Raw genomic sequence first — 20,683 nt, 5'->3', positions numbered from 1 at the left:
GTACAAATGAAAAGTTACAACTAATTTTTACAAACATTTACCTTCTTCATCAAAGCTTTCCACAAATTCCTCCAACTCTCGAATGTCAATAGGAGTATTCTTTATCCAATTTTGTGTGCAAACCAACTCCTCAACGGTAAGTGGAGACAATGAACTCCTAAAGGGATCCAATATACGTCCCCCAGTGCTAAAGGCGGACTCAGAGGCAACAGTGGAAATTGGCATAGCCAATACATCACGGGCTATTGCTGCAATGATAGGATATTTAGGTGCATTAATCTTCCACCAACCTAAAACATCAAAGTCCTTTATTGTTGCTTCACACCCATCCAACAAATACCTATCCACCTCCGACTTACATTCAAAATCATTCTCTTCCTCAAGGTGTTGGGAGATGAGATTATGAATTTTATCCACTGCACTTTCTGTATCATCATCATCAACAACATTCAAGTTAGTATTATTTGCACTTCTTGAAGTCGCATTAAATTGAGACACCGCAATCCCCTGAAACTTACTATATTGCTCAATCAAACGATCCAAAAGCTCTCTCACCCTTTTCTCTATTTTATCCGCCCATATTGGCCCATTGCACCTTTTCAACCGCCACACCAAAATCTTCATCTTGTAGCGCGGGTCAAGGACAAAAGCAATATATAACATCAAGTTCATCTTATCCATACTCCCCCAGTACTTCTCATACTTACTTCTCATACTGACAGCCACGGTACTCATGATGTGATCAGAACTAAGACACCCATCATTCAAGGCATCTTGAATAATACAAAGCTGCATGAAAAATAAACTGGCAGTGACATAATTTGAACCAGAAATTATCAATGTGGCATCATAAAAAGTTTTCAAATACTTCACAAATGCCCTAGCATTTTCCCAATCAAGATATGTAGGAACAACTAACTGACTATCCTCCTCCCCTAATACTTCAAATGCTCTTTGGTACTTTTCAGCAATGCTTAGCATTAAGTATGTTGAATTCCATCTAGTAGGAACATCTAGACACACCACTTTCTTACTTTGAATATCTAGTTGTTCTATACATCTTTTAAACTTTGTCATCCTCGCCGGTGAAGACCTTACAAATCTCACTGCATTTCTAACATTACAAATAGAGTCCTCTAACTCTTTCAAACCATCATTTACTACAAGATTCAAAATATGAGCAGCACACCGCATGTGAAGAAACTCACCCCCCAAAACAGTTGAATTCTTTTCCTTTATCCTCCTTCTCACATAATCAATACCTACATCATTAGATGAGGCATTATCAACTGTAATTGTGAAGATACTATGAATCCCCCATTCTTGCATTGTATTATCCAACACTCTTCCAATAGTCTCACCCTTATGATTGGGAACTAGGCAAAACTTCACGATTTTCTTATGCAATACCCAATTAAAATCTATAAAATGAGCGGTAACACACATGTAATTCAAGTTTTGTATGGATGTCCATGTATCAGTAGTGAGACAAACCCTTTGACCGCTCATCAACGCCTTCAAATGAACCTTCTCTTCCTCATATAATTTCAAACAATCTCTTTGTATAGTAACACGACTAGGCAAATTGAACCTAGGTTCCAATCCATTCACAAATAATCTAAACCCCTCACTCTCTACATGACTAAAAGGCAACTCACATAAGATGAGATACTAAACAAGCAAACGCCTTACACGGTCCGGATCATACTTTACATATCCTAGTTGGGTGCCTTCTACCGCCTTCTTAACTGACATCTGCAACAAAGTTTGATCTTTGGCAATTTTTGGTTTTCTAAGTGGGGAGTTTGGACAGTTATAGGTAAGGTGGGTCATCATAGCTGAAGTGCCTTGTCTTTTATGGTGACACCCTATCAATCTCTTGCAATGATTGCAACAAGCTTTAGGGTTCTCCTTATCAATTGGTTCCACCTTTTTAAAGTGCTCTCATGCAAGAGATTGATTAACATGTCGTTTTTTGGATTGTGAGGGGTTTTGAGTATTTATGGAGGAAGGTGTTCCGGAACTATCCTCATCCATAAGAACAGGGGCAGGGCTACCCGCGGGAGTCGAAGAAGTACCAATTGCACCACTATTACTATTAGCATCCTCCATCTGCCACTTTAATTCAAATATACACATTTAAATACAAATAACAATTCTTATGCACAATTGCAGCAACGCAATAGTGAAGGAGTAAAAAACCGACATCAACGCAAATTGCAACAAACATGATTCGTAATAGCTAACAGTTTTCAACATAAAGATATAAGTTTTAGCAAATGTACGTTGTCCTAAATCTCTATAATGTATATCATACATTAATTCCTTAACTTTTTGTTTCCTAACTGATGGTTTCCTTAACTTGCAATGAATCAATTATTTAGTTAAACTGAACCCTTCAATTTTTTTTACAGCATGTGTGCTGTAGATAAAATTACAGCACACAAGCCCGATCCGTTCAAATAAATCTTCTCTCTCTCTTTTGTTCAACTAGAAACATTAAAAAACAAACCTGTTTTTTCTCCAGAAATCAAGGTAAAACTTTTCTTAAACTTTCAACTATAGATTTAATGGGGATAATTAGCAGCTCAGGGGTAAGGGGAGAGCCAGGAGCTTCCACTAGGGAGTAAGGATAGATACCAACGTACTCATGGGTTAACCCATTTCAATAAATTTAACTCAAGAAAACCTAATTAAAACAAAACAATCAGGCAACGGCTTATTAAAAATGAAATAGACACATATAGCTCCTTGAAATATGATGATCAAATCAGTAATAATATCAGACTCAGTGTTCCATGAAAATCAGTTGAAAATTGCAGCAAACATGATTTGTGTCCGGACGACATAACTGTGCAAAAATACAAATAACATTTAAAATCCAATTTATGCATATCCACAAACTGACCTAAAAGGCTAACAGATACACAGGTGACAACCCTTTTGCCTTTTGGATTGGCAATTCAGCATTAAGAAGATGAAGATCATGGGTAGAAAATTATATTCAGCAGCAACTGATTCCATGCATTTCAAACAACCACAAATCATATACACGAACCGGTGGAGAAGCTTACAGTGTAGTGGCGGCGGAGACAAGCGGAGGCGGAGACGAGCGGCGGCAGAGACGAGATGGGCAGAGAGGAGACGAGACGAGATGGGCAGAGACGAGAGGGCGTCGGCGACAAAATGAAATGGGAATTGGGAAACCTAAACCTAAATGATTTGAGAAGGTTTATATATATTGTCAAAATTGCCAGGCCTAGTTAATAATTAGGTAAAATGTGCAAAAAAAAAAACACTTAGAAAACGTTTAGAATTGATTTTCTAAACTGTGTGTCCAGATGGATCCATTCTGGTGTTCGGACGATCTTGGCAGAACAAAGAGTCTGCTATCGTGTCTGGACGGGACTTCTGTTGAGTCCCATTTTCCACACGTGTCCGGACGAACCATTTTTGTGTCTGGCCAGGCCTTCCAGAAAATTCATATCTGCGATTTCACACATGCGTGTTCAGACGAGCCATCTACGTGTCTGGATAGGCCATGTTTTGTGATGTGGAGCTCATTGTTGCGAAGCTGTAAGGTCCATGGAAATGAGATAGTGGGAAGGAGAGTAGTTAAAACCTTGATGAAGCTTGAACCAAAGAATCCTACAGTTTGTTTGCAAGCTTCAAACCTTTTCACATCTTCTTCTTTCTATCTTTTCATTCTTTATTTCTTTCTTTCTTTTCTTCTCTTTCTTTTAAAAAGCGAAAAACGGTTAGTAGTGTGATTAGCAGTTATTAACCGCTAATAGGCAGTTATTAAATGACTACTAACCGCCTATGTGGTTAATAGAAGTGGTTATCCAATTTTAACAGCTGCTTTAGGCAATTGTGGTTAACAGTTTTAGCCAATAACCGTTAACCGCAACCGCCTTTTCACCCTTATAGACAACCTCTAAGACCTCAATAAGTGCTAATTTTTTAGCATATAGTGTTGCTAAATAAGCCGTTTTCCATCTCTTCTTTGGAACTACCATCTTTTCCTTTTTCTCCTTCATTCGGATCAAGAATAGGAAAAGCATTATCGATGAGACGGTGATCCACTTCCCTTTGCCGCTTGTGGTTTAAAAAAAATAAAATAAAATAAAAGGTACTTCACACATTAAAATTGGTGAAAAAGCAAATTTAGAATTTGCCACGTGTAAGGGGCAATATTGACTTTTCATCCAATGTACTAACAGAATCAATCGACAAGATACGGAATACTATCTCCGTTCTCCAACCTCGGAACGTGGGTTCCATACTCTCACAATCCATACCTTAAAACCTACTTGTCTCCAAGGGGTAGCTCAATCAGTTGGATAACACGCCTCATGAAGCGAAGATCGCTAGTTCGAATCCCCCTCCCCTTCTTGTGTGGACATGTCAAAAAAAAAAAAAAAAAAAAAATCCTATTTGTGCAACAATAATTGCAATCTAATCTTTCTTCATCTTCTTCTCAACAATAATTATGCCTAGTTAGCATAATTACCAACGGAATAAAAGCAAGGGCATATTCGTAACTTCGACCACGATCTCGTAATTATATTCCAAGATGAGGGCAACATCGTTGGATTGACCCGTTACCTTCAATCTTCCAGTTCCTTACGTATCAAGATTCCTTTTATGAAACTCCAAATAAAATGATAATATAGAGAGATACAGGTTTCGGCTTCGGCTACAGAGAGAGCACTTTTGCTAATGAAGCCCAGTCCAATAACCATGTGCAAAAGGCCCACCTTTTTGCAGCCCATATAAATTTTCATGTTTATTTTTTATTTTCTCTCTCTCTTTTCTTTTTATTTTATTTTATATATATATATATATATATTTGTTTTTTAGAAACACTCTCTTTCCTTTTTTCCCTGACACTTAAGCTGTGAAATTTATGATAAAAAAAAAAAAAAAAAAAAAAAAAAAAAAAAAAAAGCTGTGAAATTTTGAATGAACTCCATCCATTTTATTCAACCCTTGTGAAAAAATATATCAAAGGTGAGAAATATTTCTTTAATAAGATTTGAAAAAAAATGTAAAATTAGTCTAAATAATTTAGCCGATTTGAAATTAACTCATTATGGTATAAAAATGAACTCAGAGACAGCTTATTACACCGGACAAGTAGCTCGATTTACAATTACCCGAGTTGCAAGTACCAAGTTATGTTTATCGAAGTTGCAGTTTACCAGTGTGGTGAGCACATACCACATTTTGGGTTGGTCAAGCGGGCGGAATTAAAATTTTAGGTTTTGGAAACACAAAAAAAAAAAAAAAAAAAAAAAAAAAAAGTAAAAAGAAAAACTATTTTGAAGGTAAAAAGTTACTTTTAAAAGAATTTATATCAATATTTTTTAAAAATTTATCCGACCAGTTGGAGCTTGGCGCCATCGTGGTTCCTCCCCTTAACGTTATTTGTCACGTGCACAAAGTGAATAAAGATGGTCTGATCTCGATTAGAGAAAAGGAGTGGATGGTAAATTTGCTTAGGAGCAGGTGGCCTTGACACTAGTTTTGCTCGATTTTAGGACATGGATTTGGACGGGAGGTGACTCGATCCCAGGAATTTTCCTTTTTCTTTTTTTATTTTTTTATTTTTTGAAGGAGATCCCAGGAATATTCTATCAAACGGATTTTGACTCAAATTTTTTTTTTTTTTAAATAATAATTAAAAAAACAAAAAAGGAAAGGAAAATAATTTTTAATTTAAAGTCCATATACCCGCATCAAACTACCATCAAATTGACGTCACTTCAAACTTTTAATTTGGACGATGTCTCCCCCAAATTACCAAAAATTGTCAATATTCCCCCAATAACAAAAACACCTTTAATTCTAGACAAGATTAATTTCATAGCCATGTGTTTTAATCCCCAAGAACTTAGAATAAAATTTAAAGTTATTCTAAAACACATCCATGCAACTTCTAACCTTATTTTTTTTTAATCATTAACATATTATATAGCTTATATAACATATTCTATAATCAAATAAATTTATTTCCTTGATTATGCATCAAAAATAAATCTTACAAGTTCAAACATGTATCTGGAATTTAAAATTTCAGACTTGGTAGACATTAGAAAACATAATGAAACATGTTGAGAAAAAATTCAAAACACTGTTTTGACTTTTCCAATGGGTAAACCAACCGTATTACATGAGAAATCATTTGTCACATCAATTTTTAAACACTCACAAGTCATGCTCAAAAAATCGAAATAAAACAATTGCCGTTGAAATTCAGAAAATTCCAGATCCATCGACAAACGAAGAACAGAACATAACTCTTTCGATTTTCATCAAAAATTTAATCCGTTTGAATCATTGCGTCAAACACAATATATAGTAAACAATCCCAAAACAATTTTAAGATTTATCTAAATCATCCTCAAAAAATTGAAATAACAATAGTTGCTGCTGGAATTCAAAAAAATTTCATTTTTGTCGACGAACAAAGAACGAATCATAACTCTTTCGATTTTCATCGAAACTTGAATCTATTTGAATGATTGTGTCAAACACAATTTTACATGCAGAAAAAAATCTCAAAAATCTTTTAGGACTTGTCTAAAGCATCCTCCAAAAATCGAAATAATAGCAGCTACTACTAGAATTCAAAAATTCCATATTAGAATCCAATTCAATTTTTGGATTTGTTTGCTGCAGAAAAGAGAAGTCGGAAAATCTGTTTTCTTTTTCAATTCCAAAATACACATGTCTTCGTATTTGAATCATAACTTTCGGTTCAAGTATCAGATTGTAGTGAAATTAGCAGCGTTGGGTAGCTAACATAAAAGGAAACAAATATTTTTGAAATAGGTTTTCCCTAATTTGGATGTTTACTATGCCAAAATCGACCCGCAATATAGGACTGAAAATATGACCGAATTTGGCAAGATCCGAATCCAACTCCAACTAAATTTTGGACTTGTAGGCTGCATAAAATGATCTAGGGTTGTTCCTAAACTCTATAAATACTCCCTAAGTCCTCCAAAATAGATACATGAAGCTTTGGGAGAGGAATTAGAGGCTAGATCAAGAAGGTTTTTGGGTTTTTTTTTTTTTTTTTGGTCTTCCTTTCTTTATTTTCTATATATATATGTATGTACTTTTAGTCCGAATTTGTTGTAGTTAATTAATCTTGTTGGGGCTCGATCGAAAAGTGGCTATTGGTTTTGAAAAGTGGCCGGCTAAATCAACTACAATAAACTTTTAGAGTTAAATTTACCAAATAAAAAATTGAAAACTTCAATGTGAATGCTCTTGACCTTCGACATAAAACTCTCATTATTAATCGGAGATCTCGGACGCCTTTGTAAACTCTCTCACAACCTTTCACAATGAGCTGCTACAACCAATTTCATTGGTAGCATTTCCTACTCCATGTTCCTGCCATTGGATCTCCCCTCGGACAGTGGCAAAGATCCTCCTTAATTAAAGTCCCAAGCAGTTTAGTTTCCTCTTGTTAGTTAGTTATGTTTCCTCCTGTTGTTTCTGGGTGGTTGATTTAGTTTCTATCTCATAAAGAAAAGAGAAGAAAAGATTTACCCATAAAAGACACCTCGATCGACAAGAACTGGAATTTTTCCTCACTAGTAACTGCGAAACAGCTAGCAGATGAGTGAGACGTGAAGGATAGGGAAACGATTTTCCGGATTTCTTTTTCCCTGTGACTGTGAGGTCATTGTTTTGCTTGCCTTGTTTGACAACTGAGGGTTACTTCACGGTGGTCGCTCAAATCTACACGTGTACAAAGCCCACCTCAGAGAAAAGCATGTATTGTCCCTTCGATTATTGTCTGTGACTTTGAAAATATTGCTGCAAAATTAATACTTTTCCACCAATCAAAACCGATAGGGGTGTACGTATTAATTTGATTGACCGAGAAGCTTTGAAATGCAGAAAAACGAAAACACGTTTACATGAGTTGGAGAACAACAACAACAACAACAACAACAAAACGAAATTAATAATGGTTTTGGTTGGTGAAACAAATGATGCTTCTCACTCAACACATGCACCCTGGCCTGTGCTTTCTCCCCCTACAAAGGAAAGGAAAGGAAAGGCATGCACCAACCAAAGTTGAAAAAGGCTGTACCAAAAGCCAAAGGGTAAAAGAAAAAGACAGTACTCCCAAATGAAAATGGTAAATGGGAAATGGGTGATGGAGCAGTGGGAGCTTGGTTAATAAGATATCATTATACTTACTGTGGGGGCTTAAATCTGTCAAAACATTCTTCAATGGTGGGGTCTTCTGTTCTCATCCAATATCGTTTGGTGGGGAAGAAACATATCTATCTAGCTGATTCCCGGACACTCGAAGCTTTTACGTTCAATCAAGAACATGGATTTCAGGATTTGATTGTGACAATTGAACTGCAAATTCCCTACTCGGCTACTCGCTTAGCTGCTTAGTAGAAGCATCATTTCTGAGTCATAGCTAGTAACTAAGACATATAAATATATATATACCGTCTTCACTTGGTCTAGCTTTCGAAAAGAAAGGGTAAACTTTGCAGCGTACGGTATGTGATTCATCTTCCTAACTAGAACTAGTGAGAAGGGATTTGTGCATGCTAAAATCTATGACACTAGACACGCACTACCAAATAAAAAATACATGTGATTTGGTGTCGTCGGTACATTATGGTGCTAAATAACACCGTTTGAATAATAAATTTTGCTAATCTTGAGTCTCGATTCCATGTTTAGCAAACGGCGGTAAATGAATGGTGTCATTTTTTTTTACCATGAGCAACACTAAACCTACGTTTTTTGGTAGTGACATTTTTATTTTTAAGTTTGCATTTCGTAAGCGGGTTCTCTTCTCAACTAGATTGAATTGTAGAGTCAAAGTTATTTTTTAACCAAATTCAAAGCGAAAAAAAATAGAAATAAAAATAAAGTCTTCTCGCCGGAAGATAAAAATAAAAAATAAAAATAAATAAATCTATAAGGTGTATAAAAAAGTATAAAATCATATATATTATGAAAAATAAATTAAGGGATTGATTGCTACGAGTAAATCAAAGGATTAGTGAATTATATTGATTTGAAATTTGAATTCAAAATATAGCATGTGGTAAATTGATAGTGGATTTTCTATTTTAAATTGTATAAATTTCAATATAAAATATGGATTCATTGTATTTGTTAAGATATAATATAAAATTAAAAATATGAGCTATATATATATATATATATATATATATATATATATATATATATATATATATATATATATATATATATATATATATATATATATATATATATATATATATATATATATTTTATGTTGACTAATTCGTCTATAATTGTGTTATAATAGGGTATGTTTATAAAGAAAGTGATGCGTGCTGAAGAAGGTAAAGGAAACCAAACGATTATGATATTTGGATATTTCAATCAATATTATCACAATTGTTTTCATGGTTAATGGATGGTTGACGTAGATATATCAAAATTTAATCTAATCTTCACCTTCATTTTCTATAATTAGTATCTCAAAATTAGTTTAATGCAACTCAAATTTTTCACATCCATTTTTCATAGTATTTCAAATTTGAACAACGGAATTTGCATGTTCTAGAGATTAAGAAAAGATAAATAAAATGGATAACTTCATTTAAGGGTATCGATATTTGACTTGAGGGTATTGAATTTCAAAACGTCTCAAATTAAGGTATCTAATTTTTCAAACGTCTCAATTACAAGTGCTCCATTAAGATTTGCTCTTAAATTCTGCTAAAATTTCTAAGATATCCAAACTTTTTTTTTAGGGAAAAAAAAAAATTGCTAGAATATAAGTGTTGGTCAGAATTTAACGGAATTTGCAAAAATACTCATGCCTGAATATTTGAAATTTTTTATAAATTTCTTTTAAAAAGTAAACACAGAAATATTTTGAGAATTTTGACATGATTTAACGACAAATCCTAACGAAGTACTTGTAATTGAGACGTCTTGAAAATTGGATACCTTAATTTGAGACGTTTTGAAATTCAGTATCCTTAAGTCAAATATGGTGATAGTTCGATACCCTTAAGGGTGCGTTTGGGATTGCGATTTCATAGATAAAAAGTCTGATTTTAATCCAAATCGCATAAAATGAACCTTTTGAAAATTGCGTTTTTAAAAAATTGCGAGTTGAAAATGTAAAAAACAATTTTTTCAAATCGCAAGTAAGACGGCGTGTTTTTTAAAAACGCAGAATTTTAAAGGCTAACCTACAGTTGTAAAGGTCAAACTGCAATTTTGACAAACGCTTAACTGTGTTTTTAAAAATCACTTTTTTAAATTCCATATTTTAAAATCACCATCTTAAAATCACAAATCCAAACTACCTGAGTGAAGTTATCCCAAAATAAAAGTCGTCCCAGCTAAGCCTAATCTGCCTTGTGTTTTCCTACCACTCACCAGTTGTTTCTGCAAAATCTTAGGTAAATGAATCCAAAACACCCAAAATTATAATTTAGAAAAAGAATAAGAAAAATATATATATATATATATATATCAATCCCTAGACACGTAGCAATATGATTGGGACTTTTTAAAACTTTTGGGAGACAAGACTGTCACATGAGCCTCCATTACTCTGTTTAAAAAATTTAATATAATTACTGGTTTTATATATATATATTTAATGTTTTGTTTTTTGTAAGCTATGTAAGTGTATTATATTTGTTAAATACACTGCACCACATTCAAAGCATCTTTCTAGTAATTAAATTACATCAATCAGCAGACCAATAATAGACCCATCAATATAATAATATTGGACCTTAAGGCTGCAATGCAGAAATCTTTTGAACTGGATTTTCAACTAAAAGCCTCTTATAAAAAGATTAATCCTTTTTTATTTTATGGGTATCTTTACAAACCTGAATTCCACTACCTACCCCTTTTGTATTCACAAATATATATCAAAAGTGAAGGGAGGAGACTGTAAAAAGCTCTTTCATTCATTGGGCCTAGTCAGAATCTCACCACTTCCAACCTGGGATTCTTTTCCATGCTCCTTTTTTTTTTTTTTTTTATATATATATATAATTATAATAAATAAACGAATTTAACTTTTCTTAAAGGAGTGGTTCTAACTTTTAACCTTTTTTTTTTTTTTTTTTTCCTTGATTGATTTTTCTATTGTGCACAGTAAAAAGGGAACAGAAGCTTCTGGGTTTTGTTTGGTTAATTATGAAAATTACAACAGGAGCCCAAAAATGTGCCAGAAATTATGGTTGACCTGACGCCCTGCTCAAGATAACAAAATGAATGTCATAATCATTCAAATTAGACTTTTTTGAGTGCAGATCCCCACTTATTTATACAGCTGGTTACAACACAAATAGAATCATATCTACTAGATTTCACGATTTGACAGTTAATAGTATGCAATTGACATGACCCAAATATAAATTAATTAGAATAATCACCAAATTTCTCTGATATATATATATATATAAAAGACAAAATGGCCAACAGAGCTGGTAGAAAAACTCTACACTAATTAGCACTGTAATTGTTATCTTACATGTGGGTGCTGTGAGACTTTAGCACCAACAGACAGAACTGGTCTGCGATTTTACAACTTACCTAAAAAAAAAAATTAGACAGCAAAATCACATTGACAAGAAAGAAAAAAAGAAAAAGTACACTTCATTAGACCTAAGGATGAATGGCTTGAATTAAATCTCTTGTATATACAGCAGCCTCTGTTTTCCTCTGGGCGGCCTTGAATTGATGAGTAGGAATCAGAGCTCGAGTTTCATTTGTGCGCCTGCATGATAAGAATGCTTATCATGGATCACAATTTTGTGGGTAGGAATAGGAATAACTTTCAAAGGAAAACCGATTTCCTCGTTATTTTTTCCTCACCATGGAAGCTTTGTGGCTGCAATGCTGTTGTTTCCCCGTTGGGATTTTGACCAAAACCCATTTGTACAATGGTTTGCAGGTCATCTTCGCCGAACATCGGATACTGGAAATAAACAAACAAACCAAAAAAGAGTTAGATTTTTGCTTACTTTTGGAATAATTTGGTGATTTAATAAGGAAATTAATGTCAAAATTGCTTACTTGAGAAACAGTGTCGCTAAATCCATTGAGTGGAGGTAATTGCAGGCTGAGAGTTGAGCATAGTGCAGTGTCTAATGGGTCCACAGAGGATTGGGTCACTGTCCCATTAGAAATGTTGGCATTCAGTGCTTGATTTTGCTGGGGCTGGTGACAATAAAAAGCTGATGCCGAGGAATCTAATGGGAATATTGGGTGCGGCAAAGGGTTGTTTGATTGGAATATCTGGACAAAAAAAAAATGTAAGGAAAACCCAGTTCAGGAAAACTAGAATTGTAGGAAAGAAAGCTATTGCCTTAAGAGAACAAGCTTACATCTTTATGGATTAGATTTTCCAAGTTGAAATCCAGCCTGGTATTGACAGAAGCCAATTTCATGGAGAGGAACTGCAAAACAACAAAACATGCATACCCAATGAGCAAAGAAGCTTGAATTTGCAAACACAATCACACCCAAATGTTGATTTACCTCGACTTGACGTTGCAATGACTGGACGTAGTTGATAATTTCGTCGAGCATAAGTGCTTTTCCGGTGACCTGAAATGGGAAAATCATATAGGCCATATATAAGAAAAGACACATTCATGTACTTGACCCAACTTTATATTCAAAATTCTGAATTTTCTTTTGCTTTCACACCTTATTGCAACCAGGGACAAGATCTTGGAGTAGCTTCATCCTTTCGCTAATCTTCTCTCTTCGGACCTGTCCAAAACACGTATAAGACAATGTCAATGCCAAAAAGGCTTGGCAAGACAAAATGTGACGATCTGGAGAGAATTGACCCATCTCTATCTTACTCTTTCAGCGAGACTGTGGCTGTCAGTAGCCTGGCCCCTTCTGGCTCTCACATGAATGTAGTCCTTAGGAGCCTCCGGAGGCTTTGTGATAGCCTTGGTGTCTTTCTCTTCCCCTGCACTTCCTCCTGTTTCCTCTGCTTTAACAGGGCCATTTTCATTTCCATCAGCCTCGCCTGGCTTGCATCGCTTTGCATTCGAATTATCATTAGCTCCAGCCACCTGAAAGTCAAGTAATCTCGAATTTATTAACAATTACTCGGCTTAATCAAATTGGGAAAATTGGATAAAATTGACTTGCTGGTCTATACCTTTGTAGCATTGGCAAATGGAGATAATGCAGGCTCCTTTGCTTTTCCCTTGGAAGCTGCTTTTCTTTTCCTGGAATTCGAATCGTTGGTACCCTTTAACCCTGTCTCCCCGTTCGGAATTTGTTCTGAGACAGTGGATTCGTCTTGAGAATTTGCGAGTTCAGGAGAATTGTTGGTTTCCTGGGCACCCATTTGAGATCCGACTGCTTTCAGAGAAGGACTACTCGAAACTCGGTGTAACAGATTGGATTTATAAGGGACTTCAGCGTTGTTCGGGCCGAATTGGGTTGTCCGGCCATTGAAACTCCTGCTGCCAAAGCGGGAGAACCTGGCAGCCCTCTCAGCAAATCCAGGGTCAGCAGAGAACTCTGCCACGCTGGAATTCAAAGGCATTGATTTTCCCGAATTGGGTGAGCTTTCCTTCACCAAGTGTTTGATCATGGTCACGCTTAGCTTAGGAGGAGAATTCAAAGGAGTGCTATAAGCAGAAGTGTTGGCACTGTTGTAAGAAGTAGCCGCTGCAGCAATTGTAGCATTTCCCAACAAAGGCCCAGAATGCGGCGAGATCTCACCAGAGTTACCAATGTTTCCCAGCTTTCCTATCAACTCCCTGATCACAAAACTGTCGTTAGGCGTGTTGGTATTCGATGCTGCAGGCGACGACACCATTGAACTCAGAGCTGAATCGAAGTGGATACCGTGATCCGTCGACGTTTCCCAGCTAGGATTCAGCAAGCAATCTGGGGATTGCTCGGTCCCTTGAATGTCCATGGCTGACGAAAGAGAGTGCCAAGTGGGCATTCCAGCATTCAGAAAAAACTCATGCTCCATGGAGAAACAGTCAAAAGAACCTAAACCCAAAACAAACAAAAAACAAAACAAACAAAACAAACAATTGGTGCTAATTGAGACTTGATGATGATTTACAAGTAAAGGTCTCAAGTTGTTGAAAGTTTTTGGGTTGTTTTTCTTCAATAAAAGCAAGGTGGTGTGGCAAAGAGAAGCAGAGGAGAGGTTGGAATGATTGAATGTGGGTTCAATATGATTGCATTTGAGCTAAAATGGGTTTGTGTTGGGTGGAAAAGGAGAATATGTTTGGTGAAGAAAAGCTAAGCAAAAGCTCAGGCAGAGCAAGAAGAGAGAGAGAGGAGGGGCGGAAGGGGGGAAGGGGATGGGTTGTATGGGGTTGAAGTTAAATAGGCAAACAAGTAAAAGGTATTTGTTTGACCTTTTTCATTTTTTATAGTCGTAATTCTTTTTTCTTCTTCCCCATCCGCAAAGGGCGGAGGGAAGTTGCTTCCGGGCCTTGGACGTCAAAGAACACAACGTCCAATCCTTCTCTATATAAAGTAGAAACAATCAGTACGTTGGTCATGAATTTTAGAAATAATTATTAATTTGACTCACTTAATTAAACGTGTGACGTCTCATATTTCGAGTATGAACTTATCAAAACTCTGCAGTTAAACGTGCTTCTACAACAGTAGTACTAGAATGGATGACCTTCTGAAAAGTCTGATTCGAAAAATCAAAAACGAATAATATTGTGTTATTAAAGGTCGGTCGTTACAAAATAGGTCATACTCTTCAACTTTAATTCGTTAATTTCGTTTTGGGTTTGTGTCAAAAATTAACAATCCTAAATGTAGTTTGTCGAGACGTGAATATAAAATTATAAAAGTCAATTTTAATCCGACCCATTTAATTAAACAAATCAAAATCTTGAATTCCAATCAGTCAATTTCATATCAAATTTGCTGATTGTACAAAAAAATAATTGTTAATCCTGAGCCTTTGAATAACTTAAATCGGAAGCGTATGCGAAGTAATGCAGAGACACGGATTGATGTAAGCATTGTGCAGAACAGCCGGGAAATGAATTGGCGTGCATTACAAGAAGCATGAATGAATGGGGACTCATTTGTTGAGGTCCACAATATCCAACTTATTATTATTATTCAGAAAAAAAAAAAAAAAAAAAAAAAAAAAAAAAAAAGAAAGAAAAAAGAAAAAGTCCATAATTAGTGGCCATGAACAGTTTCCTTAGACTCACTTCTCCAATTGACCAATCCCAACTCTTTTCTTCTAAAATATATGAATGCCTCGGTTGATGGGTCCTCTTTAGATTTGCTGTGACTTCGTGTATAGTGATTAACTTTCTTTTATGTTGCTTTTATATATATATATTCTCTTATTTTAGCATAAAAAATAAATTTTTATTTTTTACTAAAAAATAAGTATAAATATAATGTAAAATTTATTTATTAGAGATAAATCAAAATAATTAATAAAAATAAGTTTCGCATCATCTTGGTACTCATCTCTTGGTAAAAGATTTGGTACCTTCAACATTTCTGTTTTAACCTTGAAAAATTTTAATAATCCTTCGACACAAATTTTGATGAAATTATATGCATATGAGATCATTCAAGACATTGAGTTATACCTACAACTATAATTCTATAAGAGTATTAGGTTTGGATCGTATTAAGGTATTAGTATAAAATTATGTGTCAATTTTAAGCTGCCCATGCATTTAAATAAACGGATAAAACCCATCCACTTTATTCAGCTAATTCTATGTTAGATTCGTATAAGATTTGCGAATCGTTTTAAAATTTGTTTACTTTAAATGTCGCGTATTAAGTTCAAATCGTGTTAAATATGGATATAAGATTGTAAAAGCTAATCCAAACCCTAATCATTCAATTAAACGAGTTATATTTCTTAACTTTAGCCCATCATTTTTACAGTAAGTATTAAATTTATGAGTCATGTCAAAATTTACGGTCGAATTTAGGTTTAAAGTGCTTAATTTGTGACACGGGTTTCTCATTCATTGGACCCCACATTTTGCGCACTTCAAAAAAACTTTAGGTTGGGTGGGGGTAATTAAAGAGGTTAATTTGAAGGTATGATTTATTTCTCCCTCCCTCTCTCCTATTGGTTGGGTAATTTGGAAGAAAGCCAATTTTAAATTCGACAATGATTGGAGTCAACACACTTGGGTTTTGTTTGGGTTAAAAACTGAAAAGTCAAATTAAATTTTACTGGGTTTTTTTATTGGCCGGTTAATTTTATAATTTGCTTTCAATATTGTATGGGACTTAAAATATTAAAATAGAATAATATTGTTCAACGTGTTTAGGCCGAGTCAATCATTGCATTAGATTTACAACTCGGCGGTTAACCCGGCTTCGGTCGGGTTCACATAACAAGCCGACTCGTAGCCTTCCACCGCTCCATTCCACAGCTCGGCAGTCCGGGTGAGTCGGCACCTCACTTTCTTAGAAACACAGGGGGAGGCACCAATTTCTACGTAATATTTATAGGTGTTTCCCAGCCTCAAGGCATGGAAGAACAGTTTTTCTCCCAATTTTATTGCCCGTCAGATATTTGGTGACGTGTATTATTTTGTTAAGTGCACGTACACATCAAACATTAAAGTGTTGTTATTATTCATGATCATATATAGTCGCCCTGGCCGGTGCATGGATAATCCATATCACTCCGACTCCGACATTTCGCACAACATTTTGTTATTAACGGTTCAATGGATTCATGTAGAATGATGTAACACAAAAACTAGACAGTTTTGTAATAAGGGTGTACTTGGTGATAAACATGACATATCTAGAACTAGAGTCTTAGGTCCAAAAGTTAGCACATTTAGCCCATAGTTAAGCATAGGGGTTGATCATGGTCCGTCGGATTGAGACCTACAACAATTAGCTAATTAAATTGTTAGTAATTTAAACCGTTAATGTCATAGTGTGTATATGAGACTCATCTATTCAGATAGGCAGTTAAACGGTCTAAAATTTATTTGGATATGTGAGTCTCATATAGACAGTGACGAACCCAAACTTGAGAATTTAGAGGGGCCAAATTGAAAAGAAAAAACTTAAGGGGGGCAAAACTAAAAAAATAAATAAATAAATAAAAATTTAGGGATAAAATTTTAATTTTTTTTTTTAGATTTTTTTTTTTTGGAAATATCTTGGGGCTTGGGGGGGGGGGGGGTCAGGGCCCCCCCGACCCCTTAATGGGTCTGCCCTTGCATATGGAGTAATTCTAGATTAAAATTCAATATTGATCAATCACAAGCTCAACGATGATTTTAAAAGTTACATCATTTTTTTAGGGTTACAAGTTCTCAAAATTACGAATAATTCTTGAAGTCTCTCATCTGTCACTCTTGTATCCCTCAAAAAATGAGGTGGCTTTTAAAATCACCGGTTGATCAAAATTCAATAGTGATCAATCACAAACACAATGATAATTTTAAAGTGACATATGAAAAACTTCTAGTATTACTCCAAAATTACTAGTAATTTAGGCCAATACAATAAGTATGCTATTTTTGAATTCATACTTTTAATATATATATATATATATTAAAGCGAATAGTAATCAGACAATTTAAAATTGATTTAGGCATATAGGTCTTATATATATTTTCTTATATGGACGGCCTAAATTACTAGTAATTCGGCCGAATTCAGTAAGTCGGTTATTTTTTAATTTTTACTTCAAAAAAAATAAAAACATAAAATATATATATAAAAGATATTTGTGTACTGTTTCAGAGTTATTAATTGTGGGCATCTACGGAGACCCACATTAAATTCATGGGAATGGCTCAGACAGGAAGTTTGTGAAAAATTTAAAAACAAATAATGATTAAAAAAATATGGAATCTGACAAACACAGAGAGAGAGAGAGAGAGATTATTCGATGTCCAGTAATATATGTATCGATTAGTGAGTGTTCATGACAAACAAATAATTGATTAACTAATAGATATCTAACGCTACTAATTACATAATTGCATTTGAAGGGGCTCATGATTATTAACTGTCTCGTTGCTAATCACAACTAATTTCTACTTTTAAATTGCAATGATAATGATTTTTTTTTTTTTTTTATGTATTTAATTGCATTTAAAGGGCTCATGATTATAAACCTCTCGTTGCTAATTAATTAATCACAACTAATTTCTACTTTAAATTGCAATGACAATGATTTTGATCTTCCCCACTTATTTGGTTAAATCCACAATATTGTGTGGGTCACTTGAAATAAAAGAAATGTTAAAGCATGACAAAATAAAACATTCTTGGGGAATTTTTTTTTTTTTTCATAAATATTAATAGCTTTTTTTTTCTCAATCAAAAAAATAAAGCAGATTACGCTGGCAAAACAGTTTCGTAAACACAATTATGAATTTCTTCCATCCAGACATGTTCTCTGGCTTGTTTAACAACAACATTTGCTAAACCATGCGCCGTTGTAGATGCGACTCTGTTAATATGTCCATCCTGCCAATTAAAAAATGAATTTAGGGTCGTTCGAATATTATCTACAAATTGTCCAAAACGACTCTAATTCCGTCTTGTAGAGTTCACTGCATTTACCACTTGGAGCGCATTTACCGTTTAGAACGCATTACCTTTCAATATAATATTTTGAAGCCCTAACTTTTTCTTAAAAACAATGGCCGACCTAGTACTTCTGCTGCGATCGGTTCAAGATTGCCTATTTTAGTCAAACTATTAGCGACATTTATGTGCCAAATTCATAATTTTTTATTTTATTATAATGAGGTAAGTATAACTTTGAGATTTAATTAAATTTGAATGAGCTAAATTCATAAATCATTTGTCAAAACAAACCAATAATGTATCAACTAAAGCATTAATTAATATTATTTTATTTTATTATTGTCCTTCCCTAGGTCTTCCCCCACCTTTGGCCTGGGTGAAACCCATAATGTGGAGATCCGTGAGAACTCAAAAGAACAGCAAACTGCAACAGGTAATTAATTTATCATAAGTATTATAACCCAAGAGGAAATAAATTAAACAAACATACAGAAGAAATAATTCAAATGGTAGAATATATGTCCTTTTCAAAGATCTGTATCTATTTATAAATTTCTAAAGTACAATTTCATCGGCTGTGGTCGAAAGGATTAAAATTCACAACAATTTTGATTTGTTAATGCAAAAAAGCATATACGAGAGTCATCTATTTAAATAAATTTTAAAAACTGTTCGACTACCGAACCAGTCAAATAATTAGTTGGATTAAGTTAGGGTTAGCAACTTTTAATATGATCCGCGAATCCGACACAAACAGGACACGAAGTTATAGATTTTAAGTTTAAGTTAAATGAATTCAGGTCATGAAACGCTTGTAAACGGGTCAAATCGTAGGTTGACTGTCAACCCATTTATAACCCTTATAAACATGTCGTGTTCGGGTTTTGTGTCTTTGACCTGTTTATCTAATCGTGTTGTGTTCAAATTAACAGATCGATTCGGACCCCACACGGTAACCTATTTTGTTAACTCGAGAGTAAATAACGAAATATATATGTTTGATATTAGTTGGGCGGGATTCATTACATGTGGAGGTATGATTGTGTAGTTGAGGACACAAAATGAAGATCATAAATAGGCTTTGTATTTATTGTACTAGAAGGAAATTCAGAAGTGCATTAATGGAAGGTCAAAACCTAATACCAACTTTTTTCTCCTTCATTACTTCCATGGCATGCATGCTGACCAGGAACCTACACCGTCCTCTCAACCAGCAAGAATGTTCATTTATTTTTCATTAATTACTACTCCTCTCTAGCTCTCCCAATCCATCACATTAATAATATAATTGTTGCCTTCCAAATGTGAAAGTGAATACCAAAATTTGAACATATAAACTTGTGGAAAACGTGACCATTAATTAATTTTCAGATAATTATAAGCTTCATCAATGAGTCAATTATTTTTTAGTCAAATAACAAGCAAACCAAAATGAGAAAAAGAGCTACCCCAATGGGGACTCAAGGGTCCTTACACGCATCGGAATAAGATTTTAAGTTAATGCATTTAACGATGTATACGAAGTAAATATTAGCACGTTTTTTAAATAATTGAAAGAGAAAACTTTACTTAATTATAATCCCTCATCTTTCATCACTTTTTGCAATCATAATATCAAACTTTCAAAAGTACTGTCAATTTAGGGTAAATCATTTTTTAATTTTTTTTCAATTTCAACCCTCCGTAAGAATTTTTTTGTTAAATCTTGTCAAAATTTTCAAAATACCCTTATATATTTTTTTAAAAAAAAAATTACAAAATTTTCAAAGATTGAGGAATGAGTATTTTTGCAAATTCCATTAAATTTTGACAAATACCTAAATTCTTGCAATTTTTTTCTTAAGATGAGTATTTTGGAAATTTTAACTGAATTTAAAGAAAAGTTATAATAGATGGTTGAAATTAAAAAAAATAAAAATGAAAGATGAATACTCTAAATTAACACTTATTAAAATGTGAAACCATGATTATAAAAGTAATGAAAAATCAAATGTTGTAAGTGAAATTTTTTTAATTTAAATAATATAAAACTATGTATATATATTATTACATTCATTGACTTTAAATTCTGATCATTGAATGCAAATAGAGAATATCC

The 20,683-nt window shown here is 34.1% G+C and overlaps 1 protein-coding gene across 2 annotated transcripts; it reads right to left on the bottom strand.

Moving 5' to 3' along the window:
• Positions 1–11,421: 11,421 nt before the first annotated feature.
• LOC133880082 (transcription factor bHLH62) lies at positions 11,422–14,409 on the bottom strand. 2 transcript variants are annotated; one of them, XM_062318964.1, is made up of 8 exons: positions 13,202–14,409; positions 12,894–13,112; positions 12,733–12,798; positions 12,562–12,630; positions 12,408–12,479; positions 12,097–12,318; positions 11,896–11,998; positions 11,422–11,797 (listed from the first exon to the last, which is right to left on the bottom strand). In XM_062318964.1, exons 1-8 carry the CDS (start codon positions 14,030–14,032, stop codon positions 11,772–11,774), a joined length of 1,608 nt encoding a protein of 535 aa, XP_062174948.1. In that variant the 5' UTR covers positions 14,033–14,409; the 3' UTR covers positions 11,422–11,771. The 2 variants fall into 2 exon arrangements, with proteins under 2 accessions (XP_062174948.1, XP_062174947.1); XM_062318963.1 differs by having other exon boundaries at positions 11,422–11,998.
• Between the last annotated feature and the right edge of the window lie 6,274 nt (positions 14,410–20,683).

The sequence above is a fragment of the Alnus glutinosa genome, chromosome 10 (assembly GCF_958979055.1).
Source record: "Alnus glutinosa chromosome 10, dhAlnGlut1.1, whole genome shotgun sequence".
NCBI lineage: Eukaryota > Viridiplantae > Streptophyta > Magnoliopsida > Fagales > Betulaceae > Alnus > Alnus glutinosa.
This window is presented reverse-complemented; position numbering and strand designations above follow the sequence as displayed.

Coding starts and splice junctions, on each gene's coding strand:
- LOC133880082 (XM_062318963.1), bottom strand. CDS start 14,032: ATGGAGCATGAGTTTTTTCTGAATGCTGGAATGCCCACTTGGCACTCT. Junction 12,799..12,893: donor GCCACAGTCTCGCTGAAAGA/GTAAGATAGAGA, acceptor TGTTTTGGACAG/GTCCGAAGAGAGAAGATTAG. Junction 11,999..12,096: donor TTAGCGACACTGTTTCTCAA/GTAAGCAATTTT, acceptor GTTTATTTCCAG/TATCCGATGTTCGGCGAAGA.